This window comes from Theropithecus gelada, chromosome 9 (assembly GCF_003255815.1).
Source record: "Theropithecus gelada isolate Dixy chromosome 9, Tgel_1.0, whole genome shotgun sequence".
Lineage (NCBI taxonomy): Eukaryota > Metazoa > Chordata > Mammalia > Primates > Cercopithecidae > Theropithecus > Theropithecus gelada.
Genome location: NC_037677.1, coordinates 93,035,781 through 93,050,281, shown reverse-complemented (window position 1 = coordinate 93,050,281; position 14,501 = coordinate 93,035,781). Strand labels below are relative to the sequence as shown.

General features: G+C 47.1%; 1 protein-coding gene across 2 annotated transcripts in view; it reads left to right on the top strand.

Moving 5' to 3' along the window:
• The window catches only part of PIK3AP1 (phosphoinositide-3-kinase adaptor protein 1), a 127,167-nt gene that overhangs the window by 102,012 nt on the left and 10,654 nt on the right, over positions 1 to 14,501 (top strand). For both annotated transcript variants that reach the window (XM_025396560.1, XM_025396561.1), the window contains 2 exons: positions 2,618 to 2,690; positions 9,424 to 9,579. In XM_025396560.1, the coding sequence (XP_025252345.1) occupies positions 2,618 to 2,690; positions 9,424 to 9,579 (229 nt within the window). The remainder of the gene's footprint in view (positions 1 to 2,617; positions 2,691 to 9,423; positions 9,580 to 14,501) is intronic.

Sequence of the window (14,501 nt, the reverse complement as noted above, 5' to 3'; positions counted from 1 at the left end):
GGTGGGAGGGCACTCTGGAGAGCTGAATGCAGGAATCATGGGTGCTCCTTACTCAGGAGCCCCCAGGAGGCTGCAGTCCTGCTGAGAAGAGGCTGGCCCTGGCTAAACAATGTCTTTTTACTCCTTGCCAAGTTGTGCAACCACGTGGCACAGTAGTTAAGAACAGCCAGGGCTCTGGAGCTGGCAGCCTGAATTTACATCTTTGTTCTGCTATTTGTGGCTGGATGATCTTGACCTTGCTGTGCCTCTGTTTTTCCAACTCTGAAATGTGAAGCGGGAGGTCTAGGTGATATAAGCCACTGTAAGCAGCATGACTGGTACATAGTAAATACATATTAAATGTTAGCTGTCTTTTTTTCTTTTTTTTTTTTTTACATTTTCTTGTAGTGTAATGTAATTGCTAATATGAGATATAATCTGTAAGCAATTAATACAAATATAAATAGGTATAAGCCACCACTGACTCAGTCTGCTGAAAAGCTTCTCAGCTAAAGTAGTTTGAGGATAAGTTTAAAGGAAATGAGAAGGGGTGGACAGGGCAGGTTTGCAGTGGGAACATAATTTATATGCCTTATCATTATCATCAACTTGTATGTACCAGTCCATTGTTGCAGAAAGGTAAATCCTTTCCAAGTATTTTTTGTTGTTGTTGTTGTTATACTTTAAGTTCTAGGGTACATGTGCACAATGTGCGGGTTTGTTACATAGGTATACGTGTGCCGTGTCTTTCTGTGTTTATATCCAAGAGACCTCTTCCTTTCCCATGAACTGGCCCAGAACTCTTGGGTGTAGCAGACAACTGGGGTTCATATTCAATGTGGCAGAAGCCCAGCCCATGGGGGCTCACATTGTTTGGTCCTGATAGCCTCCGGACACTTCCTGAGTATCTCCCCTCCAGGGGCTGGTGGTGTGGAGACATTTCTGGGTGGAGGCCTCATCTTCCTTTTCCTCTGCCTCTCTGTCCACTGCTCTGTCTCCTTCATGTCGCCCTCTCACAAGTGGACTCTGAAGTTTTCCTTCAGCTCCTTCTCTGTGCAGTCTGTGTCTCTGGTTCCACATTTCCAGCCACCAGTTGGCTTCGTCCCCATGAGGTGTCCCAGACTCGCAGCATGTCTAACAACAAACCATCCCTCAAGGCCGCTTTCCTTTCCCAACACCCTCTCTGTGCTCATCACATTGTCTTCTCCTGGAGACAGTGATCAGACCTCAGTGTCTCTTTGGCCTTCTCCCGTGCTTTTGCACACCCAGCCAGCGGCATGTCCTGCTTGGTCTGCTCTGTGGCATTTGTCCTCTTGCATTTGCTCCTGTCTCTCCATTCCCCCAGCCACATCCCCATGTCAGCTTCTGTTGCCTGCATCTGGCATACTCCATAGTCTCCAGAAAGGTCTACTGGCCTCCATTCCTTCTTCTCTAGTTGACTGGAACCTTAAAGCCGTGACAGGCTCACAATGTTCAATGTTTCCCTGCTGCCTCCTGGACACAGCTCAGTCTCTTCGCCTGCAGCTGCAGATCAACCCCCCTTTCCAGTTTGGCCTCCTGCGACTCCCCCACATGAACCTTCTGCTCCAGCCAAATTGTCTGGACGTTTTCCCTAGAATGCTCAGGCACTTAACTTTGGGATTATTGTTAATTGACTAAAATAGCAACAATCTTGACCCTCACATTGAATAAATCTATTCAACATTTATTGAATGACTACAATGGACCAGATGGCAGGATTATGGAAAGGTACAAGACCTGGTCTCTTGACCTTGGAGAGCTCACAGTATCTCGAAGAGGCAAGGCACAAGAGTGCGCACACACGATGAGACAGCGTAGCCCAAGTGCTGGATGGTTGGCATGGGCAGTCACTAAGGACTGGAGCATCTTGGGAGGCATCAGGGAGAAAGTGGGCCTTGATCCAGACTGATGGAGGGGAACCAACATCCCTGAAGGTCAGGGGAGTGATGTGAGAACACAGTCTCAGAGACGGGAATACCTGTGGAGTATCTGTGAGCTGGGCTAAGAGGCATACATGAGAGGGGCCGTATAGAACAGAGCTGGGAACCAGAGGGGAGGAAAGACAGTTTCTTCTGGAAGAGATGGCATCTCTTCAGGCACAGATTCTGTGAGTATTTGGATTTCTCTGGGGGCTGACTGTGAATGTGCTGAGCCTTATTTGCATGTTGTAAATGTGACTGCAATATGATATACCCTGCAAACAGCATACAATCAGAAAGAAACTCTCATTCCCAGAGGGTATCATTCTGTTGTACACTTAAAAAATAAACCGGCCGGCACGGTGGCTCATGCCTGTAATCCCAGCACTTTGGGAGGCCAAGGTGGGCAGATCATGAGGTCAGGAGATAGAGACCATCCTGGCTAACACACGGTGAAACCCCATCTCTACTACAAATACAAAAAATAGCCCGGCATGGTGGTTGGCGCCTGTAGTCCCAGCTACTTGGGAGGCTGAGGCAGGAGAATGGCGTGAACCCAGGAGGCAGAGCTTGCAGTGAGCTGAGCTAGCACCACTGCACTCCAGCCTGGGCGACAGAGCAAGACTCCATCTCAAAATAAATAAATAAATAAATAAATAAATAAATAAATAAATAGAAATAAACCAATTTTTTTCCAGGAAAATCTTAAACGGCTAAGAGACAGCATCACCCGAAGACAGAGAGAGAAGCAAAAATCAGGAAAGCAGACAGGTATGTGGCTTCCTAGGGTGCTGCATTGTATGGGACATTGCTGTCATCTGTTGTCCTTGACTCTCCTTTTGTCTGTGGCCTGAGTGGGCAGAGCACTTGCCCAGCATTCGTCACACTGTTTACAGATCTGGGTCCCCCACTAGACTGTAAAGACCATTTGCACAACGGTTATATCTTATTTATTCTGTAAACAATCTGGTACCTGATACATAAGACATGCACAGAAGTGAATAAGTGGATTCAACTCTGCATCCTTCCACCTTTTCACTCAAAGAGGATGGTGATACTTCCTCTGCAGGCACCTGACTCTCCCTTTGGCAGTTAGGAGGATGTATGTTTTTTAAGCAGAAAAACGGAAAATCCCATTTACACGGTGTCTGTTTCTGATTCTGGTGAGCAATGGCGTCATCTGCATCCACACCATTTAGTGCTTCAGAAGCCCATGCCCCAGGTGTAGCAGGGCTCCCACGCTGCACTAGCAGGGCCACAAATTCCAGTAGTGCACACTATGGACTGGGCCCGCTCCCCTTAAGCCTACCCTCTGTGCCAGCCATGTGGCACCACCACCCCTGAGCAAGAAGTTGGCATTTACCCACAATGCATCTTCCCACAGAGAGTCTCTGGCATAGTGGGCCTCTGTGATTAACTGAGGCCAACCTTATAGCAAGAGGAGCATGCAGGAGAAGGCTTTCAGAGGCACTCAGATCTTGAATGGATGGAGCCCTATTACACGAAGAACCAAGTTAAAATCTAGCCCTGTTTGTGCATAGCTTCCACAGTCTCTCTCCAGCTGCCATCAACTGCCTGACTTCCCATGAACCTAGTGGGACTGGTAACACCCTGGTCTCCAAACAGGACATTCTCTCCTGCCATGGGCCCCTTGCTCATGCCATGCCTCTTCCTTCTCACCTGTATGAAAACTACTGGGCTGCAAGATCCAGCCCTGGCAGCCCCTTCTCAGTAACGCCTTCCTGGACCACCCTAGGACATGGTATTCCTTACTCGTTCAAGCGTATGTGGGACCTACCACTCCTTCCATTCATCTGGCACTTCTCTTTTTCTGTCTCTGGTTGCTATCACCTCATTCCTTCATCCAAGCCATCAGCAGTCCACAGATGTGCTGCTTCCAAAGCGCATCCTAAATCTGGTCATTTCTAACCATCTCCCATGGCACTGCTGCAGCCAAGCCATATCATCCCGTGCCTAGACTAAGGGAGTAGCCACTCAGTCGTCTCCCCATATGCACTCTTGTCTCTCTATAGTTAACCCATCGTAGCCAATGATGTTTAAAAAATGTAAAAATCAGATAATGCTGTGCCCTTGATGAAAGCCTTCCAGGGGCTCCTGTCCCACTCAGGGTAAAATCATATTCCTGCTCACAGCCTACAAGGCCCTATGGGATCTGCCCCCTGAGCTCATCCTCCATTCTCCCCCAAACCCTGTGCCACAGTCCCTGGACTCCTTTTTATTGCTCTAATAAGCCAAGAGCATTTCTCCCTCAGGGCCTATGCACTTGCCATTCCCCTGCCTTTCCCCATATCTTCACCTTCCGGCCCTTTTCATCCTTCAGAGTTCAGTGTAGCATCTCCTCATCAGAGGCCTTCTCTGCCATTCTCTCCAGAGTAGCCCTCCACGACTTACTTCCTGTTCCCTGGCGTCCTCTCTTTTCACATATCACAGACTGGAATCATCTTAGGTTTCTGTCCTCAAGGTTATGGCCCAACACCCCATCTCCCTCCTACTAGAAGCTCCACCTGGGCAAAAACTTGTCTGCTGTGTGCTCCGGGGAGTCCCCAGCGCGCAGAACAGTACAGTGATGGAGCTCTAGAAGGCTTTGTTGGAATGGTTGGTTTCAGGAAACTGTTTGGTGACACCACTCATTCATTCCACACTTAACAAGCACCAGGCACCCTGCCAAATACAGAGACCTATGAGACACTCGCTTCACCATCTGGTAGCTAATGAGTCAGTTATCTTTGTGTTCACACAGGCCTGGCTTGCCCTACTAGGGTCTGTTCCACCATGCCTAACACAGTGTTTTGAAGATAGTACTAACCTAGTGAATGTTAATGATTTTGGGAGAAGAGGGGTTAAGAGGTTTTAACCATCGCAGAAGGTCAGAGAGATCATCCTATGACTTCTGCTTGGGTGTCTGGATTTTAAATTTATGCTGCTGGTACCTGAGTTCACACTTGTCTGTCCTCCTGGTTGAAAGGAAGAGAAAGGAGAGAAAGCAGAAAAGCTTTTTGAGATCTACACAGTCATCCTAGGGTCAGATAATAGGGGTCTCAGTGATAAAAGAGCTGAGATGCTTTTTAAAACTAGAGTCCATAAGATAGTCCAAAGATAGAAGTGTTGATGAAATGAAACATTTCAGGTTTTTAAATACAGACAGCTTCAAGAAACCTGTGGTTTGGCGGTGCACCCAGTGTTTGAAGGCCCAGGAGTCCTAGTGTTGGAGTCACGTGTGCTCAGCAGTCTGGGCTCAAGACCTGAGCCTTCTGGGTCTCATCACATTCTGACCACTCACCTGGGCTCCACCTGGTGCCACTGGAGGTACTGAAGCAGGACAGACGCACATGCAGAGGAGTAGAGGGGTACAGGGATGGACTCTGGGGCCAGCGAGGTTGGGGTCAAATTCCTTCTCACTGCTCACCCCTCACTAGCTGGGAGCTGTGGGCAAGATATTTCACCTCCCTGAGCATCAGTCCTCCTTCGCAAAATGGTAAAAGTGAAAGTGCCCACCCCAGGAGGGAGCACTGAATGAGCGAGGGTATAACCAGTGCCCAGCACAGTGCCTGGCACATGGGAGTACTCCTAAAAGTGTCCGCACTCATGATTACATAGCGGCCCACACACCAGCTGGGGTCCTCTCAGGCAGGGCCATCCAGAATGAATAACAAGTTCTGAAACATTATGCAAGGTTCGCCCAAGGCTGTTCAGGCTGTGAACAAATGATTGATGCCCACCAGTAGCTATAGTCTAAATCAGAATGGTCAATGTCTACAATTTACCAAAAGAACATGGCTTAGTTTGCCCATCTGTATCCCCCATCCCCCACTCTCCAAGAAGCAGACCCTCTGACAAGGACATTTTGGGGAGAGGGATGTTAAGTATTTGTACTTTTTATATCAGGTGCTTTAATCAAGTCATAACTATTGAGAGATTAAACTGTATATAATTAGATACCAAAGAAGAATGACCGGGCACGGCAAGCAATCTATATGGGAGAATGTTCTGCCTGTTGGCCCCAAGGGCCTCCTTGTTAGTGGTTTTTATTGTAATAAAATATACATAACATAAAATTCACCATGTGAACCATTTTAAAGTGTATAATTCAGGCTGGGTGTGGTGGCTCACACCTGTAATCCTGGCACTTTTGGAGGCTGAAGTGGGAGGATCACTTGAGGCCAGGAGTTTGAGAGCAGCCTGGCCAACATGGCAAAACCTTGTCTCTAACAAAAATACAAATATTAGCTGGGTGTGGTGGCACGTGCCTCTAGTCCCAGCTACTCAGGAGGCTGAGGCAGGAGAACTGCTTGAACCCGGTAGGTGGAGATTGCAGTGAGCCAAGGTGGCACCACTGCACTCCAGCCTGGGCGACAGTGCGAGACTCTGTCTCAAAAAAAAAAAAAAAAGTATACAATTTAGTGGCATAAAGTACATTCACAGTGTTGTGCCAGCATTACCACTTCCATTTCTAGAACTTTTCTCCCCTGATAAGGATTTGAGAGCAAATAGCTGGTGTGGGAGGTGGTCCCAGGGAATGCGGTGGGGGATGGAGAAGTGAGACAGGTAGGAGCCAGTGGGGAACACCCACCTGAGCGATGAGACAGCTGGGACGTTTACACAGCAGCTCCCATCCGCCGCCGTTGGTGGAGGCCTGCTTGGGGAGGGGCACTCATCATTCTGCTGTGAGAAACAGCCTCAGGCAATTGGAAGTTGGACCCTGTACTGCATGCTGAGGTCCAAGGGTGGCATTTGCCAAAGCGAGGGCATCATTTATGGTTGAGTAAATATGACATATTATTGACACACGATAACATTGATCTATAGGAAAATTAGGGTTGATGAATAAGATTTGTGCTTAAAGGATCTTTTCTAAGAATGTAACCCATTCTAAACACAATGACTAATTTTTCATTTGAGAACTTTGTTTGCCTTAGGGAAAAAATATTAATCTTTAATTTGGGTTAGAACGCCAAAGAGAATTAAAAATTAAGACTGTTCTTAATAACTTGACCATTTTTCTTCAACCCCAGGGGATTGTTTGCTCTTACTGGGCTGGTACAGAGCGCTGATGGCGTAGGAAATTAGAGAAGGGCTGGTGAGAGCCATGGCCTCACAGAGAAGATAATCAATATTTGTGTTCTGGGTGTGTCCTGTGGAGCAGGACATAGAGGAGCTAACCGGGTCCCAGGAAACTTGGGTTCTGATTCCCGTTTTGTCACTGAATCACTTTATGATCCAATTCCTTTAACCACTCTGTGCCTCAGTTTCCTCACTGGGGGCTATACCTGACTTACTTACTTAATGGAGAAGTCATGAAGTTTAAAGGAGGTATAATAATGCATCTAAATGCACTTTGGGAAAGCACTATGCAATATAATCGTGATAATTATTCCTAGCATTGTACCTTTATTCAAAGATATCAGGATTTTATAAACATTTGGACTGGTTCTACCTGATTTTTTGAACTTTTGACCCCCTGTTTTTTTCCTGTGTATTTTACTTTCCTTCTTTATAGAACTAGTTGAGATTAAAAAGTTGCCTCCTTGAAGTTAATTAAGCAAACCAGAATCTCCCTTTTAAAAAAAAAGATTTTTGGCTGGGTGCGGTGGCTCATGCCTGTAATCCCCGCACTTTGGGAGGCCGAGATGGGTGGATCATGAGGTCAAGAAATCGAGACCATCCTGGCCAACATGGTGAAACCACGTCTCTACTAAAAATGCAAAAATTAGCTGGGCGTGGTGGCGCATGCCTATAGTCCCAGCTACTCGGAGGCTGAGGCAGGAGAATTGCTTGAATCCAGGAGGTGGAGGTTGCAGTGAGCCAAGGTGGTGCCACTGCACTCCAGCCTGGTGACAGGGCGAGATTCTGTCTCAAACAAACAAACAAATGAACGAATGAACAAACAAAAAATGATCTTTAAAAATCTAGGCCAGAGCTGGAAGAAAAATAAAAAGACTGACACTCATTTGGTCTCTAAGATACTGTGGGTGCCACCCATGTGACAGTGCCCTTGGCTATCTTTTGCCCAAGTAGCTCCAAGCTGGGGTGGGTGTTTCCGTGGCATGGTTGTAGCCAAGAGAGCCCCAGCATGTGAAAAAGACCTGGATTACACAAAAACCTAGGAAGCTGGTTGGACACTTGGACCATACACTACACCTGAAGTCGGAGTCTCCAGATGAGGAAGGCTCATGCCTATGCAAGCCAACAATCCACTCTGATCATTCTCTGTGCCGAATGTTCACTGGGGGATTTGGTGTGCCCTGTCCTCTGGCTGCTCCTTCATCCTGTTCCAGTTTATCCATTCACCCCGCCAGATTTCTGGCTTTGGTAGGTGGAGCCACCTCTGCCCCTGGACTCTCTGAACTTCCTGCCACGCCTGTCCCCTAGAAGGGTAGAGGTAGAGGAGGAAGTGGTACCAGAAGATAAAAGCACACGTCCCCAAAGCTAACACCTCTTCTACCCAAGTTTGTACAGCCACCGCTGTGTAAACCCTGCCCCTGGGCTTGAGAAGGTCCTAGGCAGCTGGGTGAGTCTTGAGCCAGGAGCACATCTTGCCTTCAGGAAGAAGTCGGTGCTGCTGCCCCCAGACTTTTTTTCTACTCATCAGAGGAACTGTTTTCTGCTCCTAGAATCCAGCATTGGAAATGTAGGGAGGAATAGAGATAACCTCTGGGCAGAGCTAAGCCAGTAAGAAGGTCAGGTCAGTGCTTTGTTCGACAAAGGCATCAGCTCTCTTTACCCCATGGGCCTTGCAAGTCACAAAATTCTTCATAGGCCTGAAGGACCTCCTTTCATTAGCTTTCTGGATCATGACTGTGCGTGTGGGCCACCCACCCCACACCCACCCACCCACCATCCATCCCTTATGCAGAGAGCGAGAGGCTGTATGAGCAGTGGTTAAGAGCCTAGACTCCGGAGCCTGGGTTCAAATCCCAGCTCTGCCGCTTACCAGCTGTTTGACAGGACATGCTACGTCACTTCTTTGTACCTTAGTTTCTGCTGGCATTGAAGATAATAATATTTATTTCTTGGGTGTTGTGAGGGTTAAATGAGTGAAAAATACCAAAGCTTTCAGAACTGTGCTTGGTGCATAGCGCAGCCTGTTTCTACAGTCAAGGATGGACATACCCCTCCTCAGATAAGGGTAGCGATTCAGAGAGGAGAGCTGTCTTGCTGGAGTTCCACAGCTGCTAAGTGGCAGGGCTGAGGGCCCAAACCTTTCTCTTATGGTTTGTTCTTTCTGCTCCCTGATGCAGAAGCACTTCTCTGTCCCTTTCTCACATTATTCTATCCCTCTCTTCAGTCTCTCAGTGACAGCCACACAGGATTCAGTAGTTTCAGTGCTGAAGGGGAGGGGGCCACCAACCCAGGGCCGCTCCCTCTCCCATGGTCTTTTCCCCTCCCCTCCCCTGCGGGCTCCAGGCGGAGGGAAGCCGCTGGGCAGCTTGGTAGGTGACAGTCTGGTATCTTGACAGCTTATCCCTCTTTCCTCCAATTCCAGACTTGGAGATCACGGTCCCAATTCGGCACTCACAGCACCTGCCTGCGAAAGTGGAGTTTGGAGTCTATGAGAGTGGCCCCAGGAAAAGTGTCATTCCCCCCAGGACGGAGCTGAGACGAGGAGACTGGAAAACAGACAGCACCTCCAGCACAGCAAGTGAGCAGCTGGGGGTGCAGCGGGTGGGGTCTTCTCGGCTGGGCTCCAGCTGGCGCCCTTCGGCCTTAGGAAACATCCTCTTAAGAGCCCAGGAGATCTCCAGTGGGGCCTGGTTTGGGTTTGAGAGGTGTAAAAGGTGGGGCAGAGTTACCGTTTGCCTATGAGGTTTGCTTCGTATCCCATGAAGCCCGGTTACTTGATAATTATTACTCTAGCCCTTTTCTAAATATCAAAACCTAATACTAATAGTTAACATGTATTGAGCATTTACTATATTCTAAGCCTCTTTATAGATTATCTAATTTAATTCTCACTGAAGCTCTATGAAATAGGCACTGTCATCTCTGTTTACTGAGGAGGAAGCAAGAGGCTTAGTGCTCCGGCCTAGGTTAAATAGCTAATGTGGAGTAGCCGGAATTTGAACTCATTCTGGATACAGAGCCAAGACTCTTAGCCACCATTCTTTGCTGCTTCCTCAACTACAACAAAGCAAGGGAAAGGGCACAGAGTCAGAAATATCAGAAAATAATGGACTCAAGTAAAATAAAAAGAAAGAAGAAAAAAAGAAAATAATGGACTCAAATTCGAACATTCCAACTTTACAGGCAAGTTGAGGATCTAATTAGGAAATGCCTTCCTTTTGGCTGGAAGGCTTCAATAGTCATCTGATTGCACAGACAATACAGCCTGATGCACCAGGCAGGAGCTGAGGGCTTTGTTCCCGTATCCAGGGCAGTGTTAGCTGACTCCAGACACACTGGTTCACAAGCCACATAGATCGAGTTTCTCTTATTTCATACATTTCAGTGCTAACAAAACAGCTAGGAAAGCAATAAAGGAGCCAGAGAGCAACTGAATTTCAGGACTCATATCTCCTTAAATGTCGGGCAGAGAACCCCATAACGCATGTTGGAGCAGGAAGGTTATCTAACCCAGGAGTTCTTAATCTTTTCTGCATCACAAAGCTCCTTGAGAATCTGATATATACTTTGGCTCTGTCCCCCAGACCCACGCACAGGTGTATGCATGTGTATGTGTGCACACACACACAATTTTGCCCACCCATGGACTTAGGTCAAGAACCTCTGAGCTAGTTTTCCTTCATCCTGTATAGATGGGGTATTTGTGACCCAGAAAGAGACAGAATTTTGCCCAAGGTTACATAGCCAGTGAATGGCAAAGGTGCGAGTAGATCCTAGCTCCTTTCTCTTTCAGGTGAATGTTTCTGCCATCATTACCTGTCAAAACAGACCCACAGCCTATCACATGACTGCCTGGGAAGTCTAGTCTGGACAGAGGAGAAAACTTCCCCTTACTTAATGGGGGTGATCATCTGTATGCAAAGCCCACTGGGAGCAATTTGAGAATTCTGACAAGTTCAGGAATGGGAGAGATGTCCTCAGGGATCACAAGTGGCAGAAGGAGCAAGGGACAGCTGGCTATGTCTGTCTCTCAGACCTGTGGAAGAGGAGAGGAGAAGTGGTAGAACCCTCTCAGGGTGAGGACAGTGCATTCCAGGGTTGGTGAGGAGAATGACAGCTGGAAATTTAACAAGACAAATGCACTAGTTTCAGGTTCAGAGTAATTGAACAGATTTTGTGTATACGTTTTTTTGGGGGATAGCCTGGGGTGAGGAGAAGATGGGAAGAATAAACTGTACTTTTCCCCTTGTGCAGTGGTTTAGTGCCCAGGGTTGGCTGGCTTATCTGGTTAGAAAATGTTACTAAATGACAGACCAATGGATTTTACTCTACTTTGTGGCTGTGGTCTGCACCCAGCTCGTTATACAGTTTCCATTATCTATTGCCATGCAATAAACCATGCCAAAACATAGTGGCTTAAAACAACCCTTTATTTATGCCTTATCCTACAACTTAAACAGGACTCAGTGGGGATGGTGGTTCATCTCTCCTCTGTGGCATCGGCTGGGGTCACTCATGAGTCAGCATTCAGCTGTAAGCTCTGCTTGGGCTGGAACATCCAAGGAAACCTCTCATCCTCCAGGGCCTCTCTACACGTGGCCTTTAATTCATAGCCTTTTATATGGCAACAAGATCTGTAGATGGAATAGGCCAAAAGGAAAAGCCCCAGTGTGCTAGTGCCTATCAAGCTTTGGCTTGCATCACACTTGCTAATGCCATATTGGCCAAAGCAGGTCATGTGGCTAAGCTAGAGTGCGGCAGGGGGCAGGAGCATACAAAGGTGTGGATCCTGGGCGGGGGCGTTGACTGGGGGTCACTAGGGGTTAGTCTTACCATCTTGAAATGGATAATGGTGCAGATAGCTGCTTCCGTTAATCAAATGCTTACTCTTTGCGTGCCCTGTGCCAAGCATGTCACCATATTTTCGGGTTCATTTTATATAACAATGCTGTGAGTTTCTAGATAAGAAATTGGAACAGAGAGGATAGGCAACTTGCCCCAAGTCTCTTGGCAAGCAAGCAGGGGGTCTGGGATTCACATCCATATCTTCCTGTGCTTTCAACTGTGGGGATGTACTGCCTTCCAAATAGAAATAGTTCCCATGGCAGGGAGGGAGAGTGAGGATGGCCCAGCTTATCCACTAACTGCCCCTTAACCCCCTGAGTCACACCCTTAAAAAAAGCACTGTTTGTATTATCGTGCAGCTGTCATCTCTTGGGAACCGTGGAAAAACAGTTGCAGGTTAAATCTGGTTATAACTAAAAATTCAAGCGCCAGATACTAGTGTTATGTTTAAGAGAACAAAAATTTCATAACAGAAAGGTTGTTGACCTCCTAGGTTGTCTGGCCCAAGTTTCTTTTTTTTTTTCTTTTTTAAAACAAACTCTAATCTGAAGTGTAACTAAGGTTCTTAAGAATCATAGTATACTTTTATATGGTCATTTTTTTTCTCTCACTTATTGATCCACCAAATACTGAGGACAGCTCTGTGTATACTGAGCTAGGCTGTATGCTAGAGAACCAAAGATGAAAAAGAACCAGAGCCTGTCCTTAGGAGGCTTGTAACGGAGGAGAGAAAGTACAAGAGTAGCATGGCATTAGATGCTTGTCCGGTACTTCTCCCCTGATGGTAGAAGCCTACCAAGGGGTGGCCACTGCCCCCCTTCCCCCTGGCAAGTGTGAAGATGATGGGAGCTGGGGTGAGAGTCTCCTAACAACTGTGCAGCCTAGAGGGGATTTGGGCAAGCAAGTCATCAGCCTGGAGAGGAGGAGGGCCAGGGCCAAGGTTCAGAGCCAAACACTGGGGTTGAAGATTTAAGAATGCCAGCAGAAGGGACAGGGGGAACTGATGGCTATGAGTTTCCGGAGTCATGGAGCCGGTGCCTGTGGCAGCTTTATTACTTCTTGCTAGTAGATAAACTTCAAAAGGATTATGGCTCATCATAAGGGAATGTGATGGACAATGAGGAATGGCATGGGGAGGCTTAGCCACAAAGGGATGGGGGCCCTTGGGCCCGAGGGGTTACTTTTAGTTGGGGGAATGTGGGAAGGTTTTGATAGCATTTGTCCTGAGCCTTGGAGACTGAGGAGTCTCAGCTGTGGGCTGGGAAGAGTAGGGAGAAAAAGACAGCCTGGTCCTTGAGCAGTGTTACGTATCGGTAACGAGTAGAAAGCGACAGGATCACGTGTTCCTTTTTTTTTTTTTTTGAGATGGAGTCTCGCTCTGTCACCCAGGCTGAAGTGCAGTAGCACGATCTTGGCTCACTGCAGGCTCTGCCTCCCAGGTTCAAGCAGTTCTCTGCCTCAGTCTCCCAAGTAGCTGGAATTACAGGCACCCGCCACCACGGCCAGCTAATTTTTGTATTTTTAGTAGATATGGGGTTTCACCATCTTGGCCAGGCTAGTCTTGAACTGCTAACCTCGTGATCTACCCGCCTCGGCCTCCCAAAGTGTTGGGATTACAGGCATGAGCTACTGCACCCGACTCATGTTCCTTAATAAACAAATTCTGCATCCCCTGGATTATAGAAACATTTTGACATATTATTTTAAATTTAAAAATCTGCCCCCTCAAAAGAATTTAAAATTATAATCTTAACCTGCTGTATTCAAGCTAACATCTAAATTAATTTGCTCAAAGTTGATATCAGAATGCAGTCAGAACTATTTTTTGACTACCTATAAACTTACATGACCAGGAGCTATTTGAAGTGGAAATTCAGCAAACCTAAGATCTTGACTATGTTGTTAGTGAGAATATTGGAAAATTAAAGTTAAGATCTCCTTGTTTTTGTTGATTAATTCTTATTCTTTCTTCTTCTCTGCTAGATCACCATGTGCTGGGACTTAAAATGCTGTGCTGTCCAGTATGGTAGCCACTGGCCACATGTGGTTATTTAAATTTTTAAGTTAATTACGACTAAATAAAATTTAAAATTCATTTCCTTGGTTGCACTAGCCATGTTTCCCACTTGCTACCATATTGGATAACACATAATAAAAGATGCCCTGAAAGTTCTATTGGTGGTATTCTAATGATGCAGGTGATAAATTCCCAACTGAAAAGCCTCAAGTGCCTAAACTCACACAGTCACAATTCTGACCATGAACATAAATTATACTTTTGAGGGCCGGGCATGGTGGCTCACCCTGTAATCCCAGCTCTTTGGGAGGCCAAGGTGGGTGGATCATGAGGTCAGGAGTTTGAGATCAGCCTGGCTAACATGGTGAAACGCCGTCTCTACTAAAAATACAAAAATTAGGCCGGGCGCGGTGGCTCAAGCCTGTAATCCCAGCACTTTGGGAGGCCGAGGCGGGTGGATCACGAGGTCAGGAGATCGAGACTATCCTGGCTAACATGGTGAAACCCCGTCTCTACTAAAAAATACAAAAAACTAGCCGGGCGTGGTGGCGGGCGCCTGTAGTCTCAGCTACTTGGGAGGCTGAGGTGAGAGAATGCCGTGAACCCGGGAGGCGGAGCTTGCAGTGAGCCGAGATCAC